The sequence below is a fragment of the Telmatherina bonti genome (assembly GCF_933228915.1).
Source record: "Telmatherina bonti genome assembly, chromosome: 3".
In the NCBI taxonomy this organism is placed as follows: Eukaryota; Metazoa; Chordata; class Actinopteri; order Atheriniformes; family Telmatherinidae; genus Telmatherina; species Telmatherina bonti.
The window spans coordinates 3043737-3062161 of NC_136621.1; the positions used below are offsets into that span (position 1 = coordinate 3043737).

General features: G+C 48.8%; 1 protein-coding gene across 1 annotated transcript in view; it reads right to left on the reverse strand.

The window, feature by feature from the left end:
- Positions 1-17778, reverse strand: part of cnnm2b (cyclin and CBS domain divalent metal cation transport mediator 2b) — a gene marked incomplete at its 3' end in the record, with an annotated part of 298448 nt that extends 280670 nt beyond the window's left edge. The window contains exon 1 of the mRNA XM_079264440.1: positions 16220-17778. Coding sequence (XP_079120566.1) covers positions 16220-17723 — 1504 coding nt within the window. The 5' untranslated portion in view covers positions 17724-17778. The remainder of the gene's footprint in view (positions 1-16219) is intronic.
- Positions 17779-18425: the final 647 nt, after the last annotated feature.

Consider the following 18425-nt stretch of genomic DNA (forward strand, 5'->3'; position numbering starts at 1 on the left):
AATGAAAAGCTTTTTTTTAAGAAGGAAGCTTTTCAGTCCTTTTTTTTAAGAGTCCACCGTCTGTGGAGCCCTAAGGTGGTCCGGGAGGTCGTTCCAGCAGCAGCTCCCATGGCCCCATCTCCCATTGTTTTCAGCTGTCTCCTGGGCGGGAGCAGACGGTCCTGTTGGCTTGACCGGGTCTGGGTTGGGGTGCAGTTCTTCTGATCGGATCTGGGTTGGGGTGCAGTTGTTCTGACCGGGTCCGGGTTGGGGTGCAGTTGTTCTGATCGGGTCCGGGTTGGGGTGCAGTTCTTCTGATCGGGTCCGGGTCGGGGTGCAGTTGTTCTGACCGGGTCCGGGTTGGGGTGCAGTTCTTCTGATCAGGTCGGGGTGCAGTTGTTCTGATCGGGTCCGGGTTGGGGTGCAGTTCTTCTGATCGGGTCGGGGTGCAGTTGTTCTGATCGGGTCCGGGTCGGGGTGCAGTTGACGGAGAGGGGAGGATGGGGGTGATGTACTTGTGTATCTATGTTTCATGTTGTAGATTTATAGCAAATAGAGCTGCAGGTAGTATTCATGTAATATCATACATTTACATCCAGAACATCCAGAACATCAGTCTGCTTGCTTAAATGCTGGACAAGACAAAAAAAAAAAAAAAAAAATCATACATTTACGCTGCTGTGGCAATATAATGGTGAAGATGGTAAAATCATTATTATTTCTCTGTCCATAATCGTACCAGGAAGAGGTCCGATCATTTATGCAGCATGTTGACGTCGGTGCATTTAGGGGAGCGTGCTTCAGGAAAACATGCCACCTATAAGGCGTCTAAAGGAAGCAGCGTGTCGGAAAGCAGAGTTTACTGAACATCAGGCTGAAAACATCAACAAGATGGCTGTTAGTCGCCATCTGGCTAAGTCCCTGTTTCCCACCACAGAAGCTTCGGTAGCATTGTTGAGTGTGTGAATGTGATCCTGTTGAAACTCTGAGACACCTGAACAAACTGCTGTTTGGATGCCACTGGAAGGTCTTCATCGGAGTCTGAGGCGATGAAGTGGAACGGACCAGTGCCTGATACTCGCAGTAATCCTCACATTTCAGCTTCTCTGCCATCAACATCATTCTTCTCCTTATAATCATCATACAGCGACACTAATAGCAGCAATTTCCATTCATTTCATATGAGTGACGTCATGCAGAGCACCCAAACGAGCCTGATAATATCTTAAAGACATAACTACAGACACAACAAGCATTTCCTCCTCCCACAGACTAAATGAGCAGCAACTTTTTACATGATTATAGTGTAAAAAGTAATGTCATCATAATTTATAACGTTACATGTTCCTATTTAAATCCTGTCTGATTGCTCTTTACATCTCTTTACATTTCATTCCTTATAAACGTTATTAGAGCAACTAAGTTCATGTTTATGCAGTTTTTTCAACAGGATGTGAGCTGTCCAAAAGACAAAGTAAAAATATGAAGGAAGAATTTCAGCCTGATTTCAGAACAAGCTGACACCTGGAGGTGTCCTGGAGGGTAAATACGGCGCTGCCAGCACATCGTTCATAAAGTCTAAATAATCTATTAACCAAAGGAAAAACAGTCTGGTGTGATCTCTGTTTTGGGAAACAGCTTATTAAAAGCAACGTGGGGGTGTTTGCATTCTCAATTACGTAACACCACATTTTCCTCAGTAGCACATGGTGACAGGTCCTCGGCAACATGGAAACAGGCTCAGCTCCTTGACAACGCACAACAAAAACACGACAAAAGTCACGTGCGGCCATCGTCAGACGCTTCCAGATGCAAGTCGCTAAAGACCAAGTGCCGTCAGCAGCGGGGCAACAATAAGAAGAGAAAACGTAGTTTTTCCCCACTTGAGACAAAGCATCACTGTTACGGCCTCGCAGGAACAAATTCTGAGCAGAAGAAATGCAGTAAAACCACTTTAGTTGCTACAATGGATGAGTCGCCTCTTTGGCCCAATGTGGGGTTTATTCCTAACTGACTGTATTGTCACTCTACTATAAGCAGCCTATTGATTTATCAGGATTACTCAGAAATAAACTTGCATACGGGGGGGTTGGGGGGGGGGGGTTGACGGAGGGGGGGCAGGTCACAGAGGTTTACATCAATAAGGAGAATAAAAAGAACTCTGCTCTTCAAAGGCACATTTCATATGTTGACATTTTCAAGGCAACAAGGAGCTTTTTGTGCTTTCTTGTGCAACAGCACATCTTACTTTTCATTGTACCTTTGGAAGTTTGCACACCGGTTTGCCAAGTTGGGCTCTTTTGGAGGCTGAAGTGTTTTCCAGCTAAATATAGCAAATATAGCAAACCGATAACAACGCCGATGTTTGGTGAAGGACAAAGGCAGGAGTAGCGGGGCAACGGCGACAACACTGCATGCAAGCCTGCATGTACACAGGTGTTCTCAGGGAAATGTGTAGAGGGAGAAAATGCAGGGGAAGGAATTAACGCCAGATCAGACAGGCTTTGGGAATGCACCGTGTCTTGATTCACACTCCCCAACTGTTGTACTAATCAGGTTTTAAAAGCCTACTCCATGTTGTACCAGAATCTGAAGAATGTAGGGCAATTTCAAAGCCAGTGCTGTAACACAACGCGCTTAAAAGTTCAATCCAGCAAATGTCTAAACACCAGAAGTCAACCATGTTTTCACTCTGAAGCGCTGCATCCATCCAACCATCCATCCATCCTTCCATCCTTCCATCCATCCTTCCATCCACCCATCCATCATCCTTTCATCCTTCCATCAATCCATCCACCCATCCATCCATCATTCCATCCATCCATCATTGATCCATCCTTCCATCCTTCCATCCAACCATCCTACCATCCTCCCATCCATCCATCCTTCCATCCATCCATCCATCTGTAGACCCATCCATCCATCATCCATCCATCCATCCATCCAGCCATCCATCATCCATCCATCTGTAGACTCATCCATCCATCCATCCTTCCAGCCATCCATCTGTCGATCCATCCATCCTACCATCCTTCCGTCCATCCATCCATCATCCAACCATCCTTCCATACATCCATCCACCCATCCATCCATCATTGATCCATCCTTCCATCCATCCATCCATCCATCCGTCGATCCATCCATCCATCCATCCTACCATCCTTCCATCCATCCATCCATCCTACCATGCCACCATCCATCCATCCTTCCATTCATCCATCCACCAATCCATCCATCCATCCATCATCGATCCATCGTCCATCCTTCCATCCATCCATCCATCTATCCTTCCATCCATCCATCCATCCTTCCATCCAACTATCCATCTATCCTTCCATTCATCCACCCTTCCATCCTTCCATCCATACATCCATCATCCATCCATCCTTCCATCCAACCATCCATCTATCCTTCCATCGATCCATCCTTCCATCCATCCATCCATCATCGATCCATCCTTCCATTCATCCATCCACCAATCCATCCATCCATCCATCATCGATCCATCGTCCATCCATCCATCCAACCATCCATCCATCCTTCCATCCATCCATCCATCCTTCCACCCACCCATCCATCCATCCATCATTGATCCATCCTTCCATCATCCCACCATCCTTCCACCCACCCATCCATCCATCCATTCATCATTGATCCATCCTTCCATCCATCCATCCTTCCATCCATCCATCCTACCATCCTTCCATCCATCATCCATTCATCTGTCGATCCATCCATCCATCCTTCCATCCATCATCCATCTGTCGATCCATCCGTCCATCCTTCTGTTCATCCATCCATCCTTCCATCTGTCAATCCATCCATCCATCTATCCATCCATCATCCCTCCATCCTTCCAACCATCCATCCAACCATCCCTCCATCCTTCCATCCATCCATCATCCATCCATCCTTCCATCCATCCATCATCCATCCATCCTTCCATCCATCATCCATCCTTCCATCCATCCATCCATCCATCCATCCATCCATCATCCATCCATTCAACCATCCATCCATCCATCCATCCTTCCATTCTTTCATCCATCCAACCATCCTTCCATCCATCCATCCATCCTACCATCCTTCCATCCAACCATCCATCCATCCTACCATCCTTCCATCCAACCATCCATCCATCCTACCATCCTTCCAGTCATCCATCCATCATCCATCCATCCTTCCATCCATCCATCATTGATCCATCCTTCCATCCATCCATCCATCCATCAATCCATCCTACCATCTTTCCATCCAACCATCCATCCATCCTACCATCCATTCAACCATCCATCCATCCTTCCATCCATCCATCCTTTCATCCATCCAACCATCCTTCCATCCTTCCATCCATCCATCCATCATCCATCTATCATTCCATCCACCCATCCATCATCCTTCCATCATCCATCATCGATCCATCCATACATCCATCCTACCATCCTTCCATTCATCCATCCATCATCCTTGCATCCATCCATCCATCCATCCTTCCATCCATCCATCATTGATCCATCCATCCATCCATCCTACCAACCTTCCATCCATCCATCCTACCATCCATTCATCCATCCATCATCCATCCATTCAACCATCCATCCATCCTTCCATCCTTTCATCCATTCAACCATCCTTCCATCCATCCATCCGTCATCCATCCACCCATCCATCATCCTTCCATCATCCATCATCGATCCATCCATCCATCCATCCATCCATCATCCTTTCATCCTTCCATTAATCCATCCACCCATCCATCCATCATTCCATCCATCCATCATTGATCCATCCTTCCATCCATCCATCCATCCATCCTACCATCCTCCCATCCATCCATCCTTCCATCCATCCATCTGTAGACCCATCCATCCATCCAGCCATCCATCCATCCATCATCCATCCATCTGTAGACTCATCCATCCATCCATCCTTCCATCCATCCATCTGTTGATCCATCCATCCTACCATCCTTCCGTCCATCCATCCATCATCCAACCATCCTTCCATCCATCCATCCACCCATCCATCCATCATTGATCCATCCTTCCATCCATCCATCCATCCATCCTACCATCCTTCCATCCCACCATCCATCCATCCTTCCATCCATCCATCCACCAATCCATCCATCATCGATCCATCGTCCATCCTTCCATCCATCCATCCATCCATCCATCCTTCCATCATCAATCATCAATCCATCCTTCCATCCAACCATCCATCTATCCTTCCATCCATCCATCCATCCATCCATCATCCTTTCATCCTTCCATTAATCCATCCACCCATCCATCCATCATTCCATCCATCCATCATTGATCCATCCTTCCATCCATCCATCCAACCATCCTACCATCCTCCCATCCATCCATCCTTCCATCCATCCATCTGTAGACCCATCCATCCATCCAGCCATCCATCCATCCATCATCCATCCATCTGTAGACTCATCCATCCATCCATCCTTCCATCCATCCATCTGTCGATCCATCCATCCTACCATCCTTCCGTCCATCCATCCATCATCCAACCATCCTTCCATCCATCCATCCACCGATCCATCCATCATTGATCCATCCTTCCATCCATCCATCCATCCATCCTTCCATCATCAATCATCAATCCATCCTTCCATCCAACCATCCATCTATCCTTCCATCCATCCATCCTTCCATCCATCCATCCATCCTTCCATCCAACTATCCATCTATCCTTCCATTCATCCACCCTTCCATCCTTCCATCCATACATCCATCATCCATCCATCCTTCCATCCAACCATCCATCTATCCTTCCATCGATCCATCCTTCCATCCATCCATCCATCCATCATCGATCCATCCTTCCATCCATCCATCCAACCATCCATCCATCCTTCCATCCATCCATCTGTCAATCCATCCATCCATCCATCCTACCATCCTTCCACCCACCCATCCATCCATCCATCATTGATCCATCCTTCCATCCATCCATCCATCTTACCATCCTTCCACCCATCCATCCATCCATCCATCCACCATTGATCCATCCATCCATCCATCCATCCATCCATCCATCCATCCTACCATCCTTCCATCCATCATCCATCCATCTGTCGATCCATCCATCCATCCTTCCATCCATCATCCATCCATCCATCTGTCGATCCATCCGTCCATCCTTCCATTCATCCATCCATCCTTCCATCTGTCAATCCATCCATTCATCCATCCATCCATCCATCTGTCCATCCATCTATCCAACCATCATCCCTCCATCCTTCCAACCATCCATCCTTCCATCCATCCATCATCCATCCATCCTTCCATCCATCCATCATCCATCCATCCTTCCATCCATCATCCATCCATCTGTCCATCCATCTATCCAACCATCATCCCTCCATCCTTCCAACCATCCATCCTTCCATCCATCCATCATCCATCCATCCTTCCATCCATCCATCATCCATCCATCCTTCCATCCATCATCCATCCATCCTTCCATCCATCATCCATCCATCCTTCCATCCATCCATCCATCCATCCATCCATCTGTCCATCCTGTTTCCACCAGCTGAGAACAAAACATGGAGCTACACTGAATCCCAACAGTTTTGGGTTGAACATGTTGATCAGAACTTTTACGGCATTGTCACTGCACAGCACTAACAGCACACAACCTCTGACTCAGTGTAATTAGTTTGGATATAGCAAAGAGTGGAAAAGTCAAGCTGGGTTCAAAGGGGTGTCCTTCATCAGGAAACAGTAGGAGTTCCTACAAACATGATGGCATCTAATCCCGGCACTTGTTGCAGCGTTCGCGCTCACACATCTGCTGTGACTCGCTCCATGCAAACGTCCAGAGAGGGAAGGCCGTTAAAGCCAAACACAAAGCTCTGGTCAGCATTTCAACTCTAAACGACAAACAAGAAACCGAAGGAGAAAGGGTTTCCCTTTAAGACAAAGTCCTGCACATAGAGGCAGTGAAGGCTGCAGAATCTGAATTAAGCATAGATTGGCCTATATTGCAGCAATCAGGAAAGTAGTTCAAGACGTGCCAGGCCTCAAACAGGCTCTGTTTCACCAGAGACTCCACTTTCAGCAGTAAAAATACCCAAAGCTTCGGTATAAGTTTGCACTTCTCCCTGGAAAGCAGCAGAGCAGCTAAATCATTCAACACAATTATGAGTTACGAGTCTAAAATTGATCTGATGTGACTACAAATACCTCTGCACAGCCTGACTTGAGCTCCATGCAGGCGCTCCATCCCATCCATTTCTCACAACTGACTGAGTAACTCTGACTCTCAGGAATATCGCGCATAACTCCCCGTCAGGAGGGCAGCCAAATTCCTGTTTTTGACTCAGCTGCTTGGTTTGATCCCAAATGGCACACGCTGACACGCTCATTAACCGGTGAACCTGCAGCTCCTCAAACCGCTCCTGGATGACAGTAATTGTTGCAGTCGCAAGGAGCCATTAATGAGGGGGGCAGAAATTTCCACAGGGGTGTCTGCCTGCATTAAAAGCCCCCTGCATGAATCCCACTCATCCAATCCGCTTTATTTAAAAGGCACATTTTACAAACTGAACACATCTCCAAAGAACTGCACATCAAAAATCAGCAATATCAGTAAATAGAAACAATAACAAAGTGTGGCGCTCACTAAAGTAATCAATACGAGCACAAAGAAATAAAAACAACAAATCAAAGAAACAAAAAGATGCAGACGGCCGTGCAACTCACACGCCGGCAAAAGCCGGAATAAAGGCGGGTCGTTACCCAGCGCGGTGCTTTTCCCACCGAGCCGCTCGGCCGTGGGGCCTCCGTGTCCGAACGTGGGCCCGTTCGGACACGGAGGCCCCACGGCCGAGCAGTTCCGCTGTTCACGTGAGAGAATGATGTGCATATGAGAAAAGGTCGCTGCTGATCTATGTGTGTTATTTCTACAAACTTCTGGTTGCTCTTTGTGCTGCTTTATCTGTTCATTCATTCATTTTACATCATTTTAGCCTCAGAATCCGACATCTGAGGTCGTCCTGAGAAAAACGTCTGGATGTGACTGTTATTAAAAGGCTCTACAGGCATAAAAAACCTGAAATAAATAACAGGTCTGCTGTGCAGGGTTAGCGGATGGGAAAAGTGAGCATTATGAAAGGCTTGTAACAGAAATCATCACCAGAAAGACCAGCAGAACATGATTTGTAAGAGATTTAGTCCAAAGAAAAATGGCTGCAACAGTGTGTGAAACAGGTTGGAGTTTCTGTGCAGCTCTGCAAGTGGCATCAAATTAATTAACAATGACTTACAATACAAAGCAGTTTGAGGCGCGCGTGTGCTGTGCACAGAGCCAGACGGACTGGAAACTTTGATCCCACCGGCCTCCCTGCAACAGTTGCTTATGAGGGTCTGAGGGCGAATTCCCTCTGGTGCACCGCCAGCTGCAGGAACGCTCGGACTCAGGCGGTGAGCAGCAGAGCTGGAACGGCAGTGGGAGGATTCTGCCTTCGCGGCGGCCTTTTAACGGAATGAAGGACAGCTACTTCAGACAGGAGTAAATGCTATCGTGCTCCCAGTATTACTGCACAGTAGCAGCAGATAGTGGAGCTGGACTGCCTCCCCAGTCGGAATGGATTATTTACTGTCAAACCAACTTCTTCGCTAATTTCATACCTTGTTGGTTAAAAAACGGCTCATTTATTAGCAGCCATATGTGGCCAACAGGATGCAGCTAGTTGTTGTCTCGTACTTCAGTCCTGTTTACAAATCATACTGCTGCTCCTTTAGAGACATGTGCTAGAGCCTCTCCCCGCCACGCCGCCTCCATTAGCTCTTCTAGCCAGCAGAGGACCAGATCTTACGATGACTTGTTTTGTTTTTGCTGAATCGACGACGTTGCGTGTTCATAACGAGCATTTTCTAGCATGAAGCGAAACATTCCGTCGCATCCCGGAGAAAAGGAGTTGTATCGTGTCGCTACATTGGCACTACATTAGCGCTTCATTGGCACTTTGTTGTCACTACGTTGTCGCTACATTGGCACTACGTTGGCGCTATGTTGTCGCTACACTGGCACTACGTTGGTGCCACGTTGGCACTTTGTTGTCGCTACATTGGCACTACGTTGTTGCTACATTGGCACTATGTTGTTGCTACATTGGCACTTTGTTGTCGCTACGTTGGCACTACGTTGTTGCTACATTGGCACTACGTTGTCGCTACATTGGCACTATGTTGTTGCTACATTGGCACTACGTTGGCACTTTGTTGTCGCTACGTTGGCACTACGTTGTTGCTACATTGGCACTACGTTGTCGCTACATTGGCACTATGTTGTTGCTACATTGGCACTACGTTGTCGCTACATTGGCACTACGTTGTTGCTACATTGGCTCTACGTTGTCGCTACATTGGCACTACATTGGCACTACGTTAGCGCTTCATTGGCACTTTGTTGTCACTACGTTGTTGCTACATTGGCACTACATTGGCACTATGTTGGCGCTACATTGGCGCTACGTCGACACTTTGTTGTCGCTATGTTGGCACTACATTGTTGCTACATTGGCACTACATTGGCACTACGTTGGCGCTACGTTGTTGCTACATTGGCACTACGTCGACACTTTGTTGTCGCTATGTTGGCACTACGTTGTTGCTACATTGGCACTACGTTGGCGCTACGTTGTTGCTACATTGGCACTACGTTGGCACTTTGTTGTCGCTACGTTGGCACTACATTGTTGCTACATTGGCACTACGTTGGCACTTTGTTGGCACGTTGTTGCTACATTGGCACTACGTTGGCGCTTCGTTGGCACGTTGTTGCTACATTGGCACTACGTTGGCACTTTGTTGGCACGTTGTTGCTACATTGGCACTAGGTTGGCGCTACGTTGTTGCTACATTGGCACTACGTTGGCACTTTGTTGGCACGTTGTTGCTACATTGGCACTACGTTGGCGCTTCGTTGGCACGTTGTTGCTACATTGGCACTACATTGGCGCTTCGTTGGCACGTTGTTGCTACATTGGCGCTACGTCGGCACTTTGTTGTCGCTACGTTGGCACTACGTTGTTGCTACGTTGTTGCTACATTGGCACTACGTTGTCGCTACATTGGCACTACGTTGGCGCTTCGTTGGCACGTTGTTGCTACATTGGCGCTACGTCGGCACTTTGTTGTCGCTACGTTGGCGCTACGTTGTTGCTACATTGGCACTACGTTGTTGCTACATTGGCACTACGTTGTCGCTACATTGGCACTATGTTGTCGCTACATTGGCACTACGTTGTTGCTACATTGGCACTACGTTGTCGCTACGTTGGCACTACGTTGTTGCTACATTGGCACTATGTTGTCGCTACGTTGGCACTACGTTGTTGCTACATTGGCACTACTTTGGCACTTTGTTGTCGCTACGTTGGCACTACATTGTTGCTACATTGGCACTACGTTGGCGCTACGTTGTTGCTACATTGGCACTACGTTGGTGCCACATTGGCACTTTGTTGTCGCTACGTTGGCACTACGTTGTTGCTACATTGGCACTACTTTGGCACTTTGTTGTCGCTACGTTGGCACTACATTGTTGCTACATTGGCACTACGTTGGCACTTTGTTGGCACGTTGTTGCTACATTGGCACTATGTTGGCGCTTCGTTGGCACGTTGTTGCTGCATTGGCACTACGTTGGCACTTTGTTGGCACGTTGTTGCTACATTGGCACTACGTTGGCGCTTCGTTGGCACGTTGTTGCTACATTGGCGCTACGTCGGCACTTTGTTGTCGCTACGTTGGCGCTACGTTGTTGCTACATTGGCACTACGTTGTTGCTACATTGGCACTACGTTGTCGCTACATTGGCACTATGTTGTCGCTACATTGGCACTACGTTGTTGCTACATTGGCACTACGTTGTCGCTACGTTGGCACTACGTTGTTGCTACATTGGCACTATGTTGTCGCTACGTTGGCACTACGTTGTTGCTACATTGGCACTACTTTGGCACTTTGTTGTCGCTACGTTGGCACTACATTGTTGCTACATTGGCACTACGTTGGCGCTACGTTGTTGCTACATTGGCACTACGTTGGTGCCACATTGGCACTTTGTTGTCGCTACGTTGGCACTACGTTGTTGCTACATTGGCACTACTTTGGCACTTTGTTGTCGCTACGTTGGCACTACATTGTTGCTACATTGGCACTACGTTGGCACTTTGTTGGCACGTTGTTGCTACATTGGCACTATGTTGGCGCTTCGTTGGCACGTTGTTGCTACATTGGCACTACGTTGGCACTTTGTTGGCACGTTGTTGCTACATTGGCACTACGTTGGCGCTTCGTTGGCACGTTGTTGCTACATTGGCGCTACGTCGGCACTTTGTTGTCGCTACGTTGGCACTACGTTGTTGCTACGTTGTTGCTACATTGGCGCTACGTCGGCACTTTGTTGTCGCTACGTTGGTGCTACGTTGTTGCTACATTGGCACTACGTTGTCGCTACATTGGCACTATGTTGTCGCTACATTGGCACTACGTTGTTGCTACATTGGCACTACGTTGTCGCTACGTTGGCACTACGTTGTTGCTACATTGGCACTATGTTGTCGCTACGTTGGCACTACGTTGTTGCTACATTGGCACTACTTTGGCACTTTGTTGTCGCTACGTTGGCACTACATTGTTGCTACATTGGCACTTTGTTGTCGCTACGTTGGCACTACGTTGTTGCTACATTGGCACTATGTTGTTGCTACGTTGGCACTACATTGTTGTTACATTGGCACTACTTTGGCACTTTGTTGTCGCTACGTTGGCACTACATTGTTGCTACATTGGCACTACATTGGCACTTTGTTGTCGCTACATTGGCACTACGTTGTTGCTACATTGGCACTACGTTGTCGCTACGTTGGCACTACGTTGTTGCTACATTGGCACTACTTTGGCACTTTGTTGTCGCTACATTGGCACTACGTTGTTGCTACGTTGGCACTACGTTGTTGCTACATTGGCACTATGTTGTCGCTACGTTGGCACTACGTTGTTGCTACGTTGGCACTACGTTGTTGCTACATTGGCACTATGTTGTCGCTACGTTGGCACTACGTTGTTGCTACATTGGCACTACTTTGGCACTTTGTTGTCGCTACGTTGGCACTACATTGTTGCTACATTGGCACTACGTTGGCACTTTGTTGGCACTACATTGTTGCTACATTGGCACTACGTTGGCGCTTCGTTGGCACGTTGTTGCTACATTGGCACTACGTTGGCGCTTCGTTGGCACGTTGTTGCTACATTGGCACTACGTTGGCGCTTCGTTGGCACGTTGTTGCTACATTGGCGCTACGTCGGCACTTTGTTGTCGCTACGTTGGCACTACGTTGTTGCTACGTTGTTGCTACGTTGTTGCTACATTGGCACTACATTGGCGCTTCGTTGGCACGTTGTTGCTACATTGGCACTACGTTGGCGCTTCGTTGGCACGTTGTTGCTACATTGGCACTACGTTGGCGCTTCGTTGGCACGTTGTTGCTACATTGGCGCTACGTCGGCACTTTGTTGTCGCTACGTTGGCACTACGTTGTTGCTACGTTGTTGCTACATTGGCACTATGTTGGTGCTACGTTGTTGCTACATTGGCACTACGTTGGCACTTTGTTGGCACGTTGTTGCTACATTGGCACTACGTTGGCGCTTCGTTGGCACGTTGTTGCTACATTGGCACTATGTTGTCGCTACGTTGGCACTACGTTGTTGCTACATTGGCACTACTTTGGCACTTTGTTGTCGCTACGTTGGCACTACATTGTTGCTACATTGGCACTTTGTTGTCGCTACGTTGGCACTACGTTGTTGCTACGTTGGCACTATGTTGTTGCTACGTTGGCACTACATTGTTGTTACATTGGCACTACTTTGGCACTTTGTTGTCGCTACGTTGGCACTACATTGTTGCTACATTGGCACTACATTGGCACTTTGTTGTCGCTACATTGGCACTACGTTGTTGCTACATTGGCACTACGTTGTCGCTACGTTGGCACTACGTTGTTGCTACATTGGCACTACTTTGGCACTTTGTTGTCGCTACATTGGCACTACGTTGTTGCTACGTTGGCACTACGTTGTTGCTACATTGGCACTATGTTGTCGCTACGTTGGCACTACGTTGTTGCTACGTTGGCACTACGTTGTTGCTACATTGGCACTATGTTGTCGCTACGTTGGCACTACGTTGTTGCTACATTGGCACTACTTTGGCACTTTGTTGTCGCTACGTTGGCACTACATTGTTGCTACATTGGCACTACGTTGGCACTTTGTTGGCACTACATTGTTGCTACATTGGCACTACGTTGGCGCTTCGTTGGCACGTTGTTGCTACATTGGCACTACGTTGGCGCTTCGTTGGCACGTTGTTGCTACATTGGCACTACGTTGGCGCTTCGTTGGCACGTTGTTGCTACATTGGCGCTACGTCGGCACTTTGTTGTCGCTACGTTGGCACTACGTTGTTGCTACGTTGTTGCTACGTTGTTGCTACATTGGCACTACATTGGCGCTTCGTTGGCACGTTGTTGCTACATTGGCACTACGTTGGCGCTTCGTTGGCACGTTGTTGCTACATTGGCACTACGTTGGCGCTTCGTTGGCACGTTGTTGCTACATTGGCGCTACGTCGGCACTTTGTTGTCGCTACGTTGGCACTACGTTGTTGCTACGTTGTTGCTACATTGGCACTATGTTGGTGCTACGTTGTTGCTACATTGGCACTACGTTGGCACTTTGTTGGCACGTTGTTGCTACATTGGCACTACGTTGGCGCTTCGTTGGCACGTTGTTGCTACATTGGCACTACATTGGCGCTTTGTTGGCACGTTGTTGCTACATTGGCACTACGTTGGCACGTTGTTGCTACATTGGCACTACGTTGGCGCTTTGTTGGCACTTTGTTGGCACTTTGTTGTCGCTACGTTGTTGCTACATTGGCACTACGTTGGCGCCACATTGGCACTTTGTTGTCGCTACGTTGGCACTACGTTGTTGCTACATTGGCACTACTTTGGCACTTTGTTGTCGCTACGTTGGCACTACATTGTTGCTACATTGGCACTACGTTGGCACTTTGTTGGCACGTTGTTGCTACATTGGCACTACGTTGGCGCTTCGTTGGCACGTTGTTGCTACATTGGCACTACGTTGGCGCTTTGTTGGCACTTTGTTGTCGCTACGTTGTTACTACATTGGCACTTCAATGGCGCTTCGATGCCGCTACGATGGCGTTACGATGGCGCTACGTTGGTGCTTTGCTGGTGCTTTGTTGCCGCGTCCTGCCTGATCTTTACAACACACGCTACTGGACATTCATGACTGAAGGCTTATCGGCGGGATAAAACGATCGTAATTATGGGTCGTAAGGATGGGTTGGTAATTAGGGCTGCACGGTCACTTGAAGTGATGTTCTGCCATCTGGTTCGTGGTTAACCTGGGCCTATCTCACCTCATGGTGAATGTTACAGGTATGATCTTGCTGGTTTTATTGCACTCGCTCCTGAGGAAATGTTTTGTCCTGTCAGGTGCAAACGTGAACTGTGTTTGACCATAAAGGTTTGCGTGTTGCTACTGGTTAAAAAGCCTTGAAACAGACAAGGACATGTTTAGATGGTTTGCCTCTTGCACTGCTGGACCTGCCATGTAACTGTTGCACACACAAATGTTGAGGACTGTGCAGCTTTAAGGTAAAGAGCATCACTACTTAAGAGTTTGAACTTCATCAACTACAACTTCCTGGGAAAGGTGCTCGTTTACACATAAAAGTCCTGTCCCGTCTGTAAAACATGGCGGTAGTAGTATCATAGTTTGGGTTTGTCATGTCATGAAACACATCAATCAGCCTGCAGCCACCTTAGAAAATCTAAACTTTCCCGCTTTAACCTCCTAAAACTCAAATTTATTTCAGTGAAAACAAATGCATGAAAAAAATAACTAGATTGGATCAAATAAGCTCCAATACAATATCAAATAAATAGAATAAATAAGAGAAAATAAAAAACAATCAGTTGCAGAAGTATTTTCTGTGTACTGAAGCAAAAGGTTTCATGCTAAGCGATGCATCTCATCCTGAACGCTCTCCTTTCAGAGGAAAACTTTGGCTTTTCCGTTTGCAGGCCAACATAATCCCAGTATCACAAACACAGAAGGACTGGTTCCACATCCCATCGAGATGTCAGGAGGAGACATTTCTGGAGACACGTGGTCACAACAGTCCTCTAATAACACTACATCAGACTTCTCACCTCCTTTGTTTACCCAGAAAGCTGCTGCTGCATGTGCACCCTCCCATCTCCAAATAGTATATTACATAATGTGAATTTGGCGCGGAGAGCTACACCTAATTTCTGGTAATGGAGCTGAATGATTTCTTCTGTTTTTCCTCCCAATTAATCCTCTTAAAGCAAAGTGATTATTCCAATGAGCACGCAAGGCCTCCGTCGGTTTTAGTGTTGACCAGCGAGCTGCTGACAGGTGAGGTCCTCCTGGAGCTGCATCCAGATAAAAAGCAGCTGAGCTCCAGTCGGATGCGAGGGGTTGATGGCGTTGTGTAGCCTGCAGGTAAACCACGGCGAGGTGAACGTCTGGCATGCACATAGGAACACATTCGGGGGCTTTAGGGTGTGAGAGTTTGTTATTCATTATCCACACAAGTGCATTCCAGGGCAGGACTGGAGGAGTTATCGCCACCATCACTCAGATCCAAGCACAAGAGAGGAGGGACGGATTTAAGCAGCTTCTCAGACCAGATGCCCCCACCTGATAACCTGAGCTCTGCTGTTGCACCATTCCCACATGTCCTGATGCTTACAGGGCGGGGGGCAGGTGAAAGGAAGAGGAAAGAGTGTGTGAACCTCAGCACTGGATGGAAGTGATGGGAAAGATAAGGACACACACACACGTGCGAACACACACACCTGAGTGCTGATGATTCAGGACACTGCCAGACTAAAGTCTTCTTCTTCTCTCTCCCTGTTGCTGCTTCTCAGCAGGAAAAAGATAAAATTCCTTCTTTTCTATTTGTTCTGGAAGATCAGGTTTCGGACCTGGAGGTGCACCCCCGGGGCTAAATGCAGCACGGCGGGTCGCGCGCATGTTCCCTGGTTGCGAGCACGTGCTCACACCTGGCCTTCCCCCAGCAGCAGGTGGAGCAGCTGCCTACAACACCTGCAGAGGAAACAGAAGGGTCTCACCTTTCTTGAACTCCTCCAGCATGGCGTCCAGCTTGGTGTCATTAAACACAAAGTGCAGCGCGTGGCTGTAAAACCTCGTGATGGTTTTGAGGGGTGTGCAGTCATCCGGGTCCACGAAGGCCAGGTCTTTGACAAAGAGCAGATCCACGATGTTGGAGCGCTCGCCCTCGAACACCGGGATGCGCGTGTAGCCGCTCTTCATGATCTCAGACATGGTGTTGAAGTCCAGCGTGGCGTCCGCGGGGATCATGAAGCAGTCCCTCAGCGGCGTCATCACGTCCTCCACGGTCTTAGTCCGGAGCTCCAGCGCGCCCTGGATGATGTTCAGCTCCTCCTTCACCAGGTCGTTGTAGGGGTCCGTGACGCGCAGCATCTCCAGCAGCTTCTCCCGGTTGTACACGGTTCCGATCTCCTGGCCCAGCAGGTAGTCCAGCAGCTTGCTCACCGGGTAGGACGCCGGGAAGGTGAGCAGCATGAAGAACTTGGTGAGGAAGATGGTGTTGGCGCCCACGGCGAGTCCGTGTCTGGAGCAGATGGCCTGAGGCACAATTTCTCCAAAAATCACGATGCCGATGGTTGACATGACAACCGCGATGAGTCCGGAGCCCGCGATGTCGTCCAGCAGGATGGTGAGCGTGGTGTTGACCAGCACGTTCCCCAGCAGGAGCGAGCACAGCAGGTAGTTCCCCTGGCTGCGGACCGGCTCGATCTTCTTGGCGTAGTTCTTCTCCCTCTCGGTGCCGCAGTTCTGGACTATCTGGAGCTCCATGGGGTCCAGGGCCATGAGCCCCAGGTTCAAGCCGCTGAACATGCCGGACAGGCACAGCAGCATGGAGATGAAGATGACCTGGAGCCAGAAGGGCAGCAGGAACTTCTTCTCCTCTACTACTATCACCTTGGTGTCCTCCCCGTCGTGGTAGATCCAGGTGTTCTCCGTCCAGGGGTCGTGCGTGCCCCCCGCCGCCGCCGGGCCGGACGTGGCGATGCAGAGGTAGTACTCTTTACTCCTTTCTGTCTTCCGCAGAGGTTTCACCTCGATCTCCACTATTCCGGATGTTTTTCTGTTCAGGATCATGTTGGGTAATATGATGATGTCCGAAGTCCTGATCCCGCAGGGGGACGAGTCCTCCTGGCTCTGGTTGTCCCCCGACGGGCTGTCAAAGCCTCCTACAGACCGGCTGCGCTCGTGCTCCGTGAACGCAATCTTGGACCAGGTCTCGTTGTTGATATTCTGCCCGTACACCCTTAATTTGACACGAGACCTCTCGCTCACGCGCAGGTAGCCCTTGTCCATGAAGGAAATGTCGTCCGTGTCCTCCAGCCGCAGTCCGATGATGACGGTCTCCTCGGAGCCCTCCTTGCCGCTGGTCGGGGCGACCCAGCAGCCGCTGACCAGTAAGAACAGCGTCGCCAGAGCTCGGACCCGGTTCGGGGACGCCATTTTTGCAGCGCTGGGCGGCTCGGATAACGGATCTGCCATATTGATCAGCATATTGATCAGCATTGACAAGCAACGTCCTGAATGAAAAGGGCTGTTAAAAGTCAGAGCCGGTCGGAATCCGCCGTCATCTCCGCGCAGGGCTGCCGGGGCTGGTGCATCGGGACCCGCTCCTTCTCACGACGTGTACGACACTGATGACTCGCGAGCGCAGGCCAGCGGGCCAGCTCGTGAGTCTGTCGATGTCCCCAAGACAGGCGACGGGTTTGGCCAATCAGGGGCGGCCGCTGACCGGTGGGCGGGGCGTCCGCAGCCTCCTTGGCGAATCAAACTCCAAAACAAGTGCACCTCATGTTAGAGGCAGAGAGAACTGCAGCCTGCAGTCCATCCTGCTGCAGAACACAACAAACACATCTGTAAATAAACTTTGTGTTGTCTCATCACACATGAAGAGCTTCAGGCTGCAAGAAACATGCTTCACGAATAATGTTTTAATCTTACAGCTGGTGTCTGTCCTGCGTCAGCTCCATGTTGAAGCCCAACCAGCAGGTTCGGGTTCCTCCTGCAGAAGGCCGAAAATAATCCAGTCAGCTTTATGACACATGGAAAACAAACTATGTCAGGACCACAGAAGAAACATCCTCTCCGGATGAGAGACATGCAGGTGGACGTAACCTCAGATTAAGACTCACATAATGAAATTTACTTTGTACGAATTTATTTACAAAAACTGAGACAAAATGTAGAAACTGTGTGAAAATTTAAACT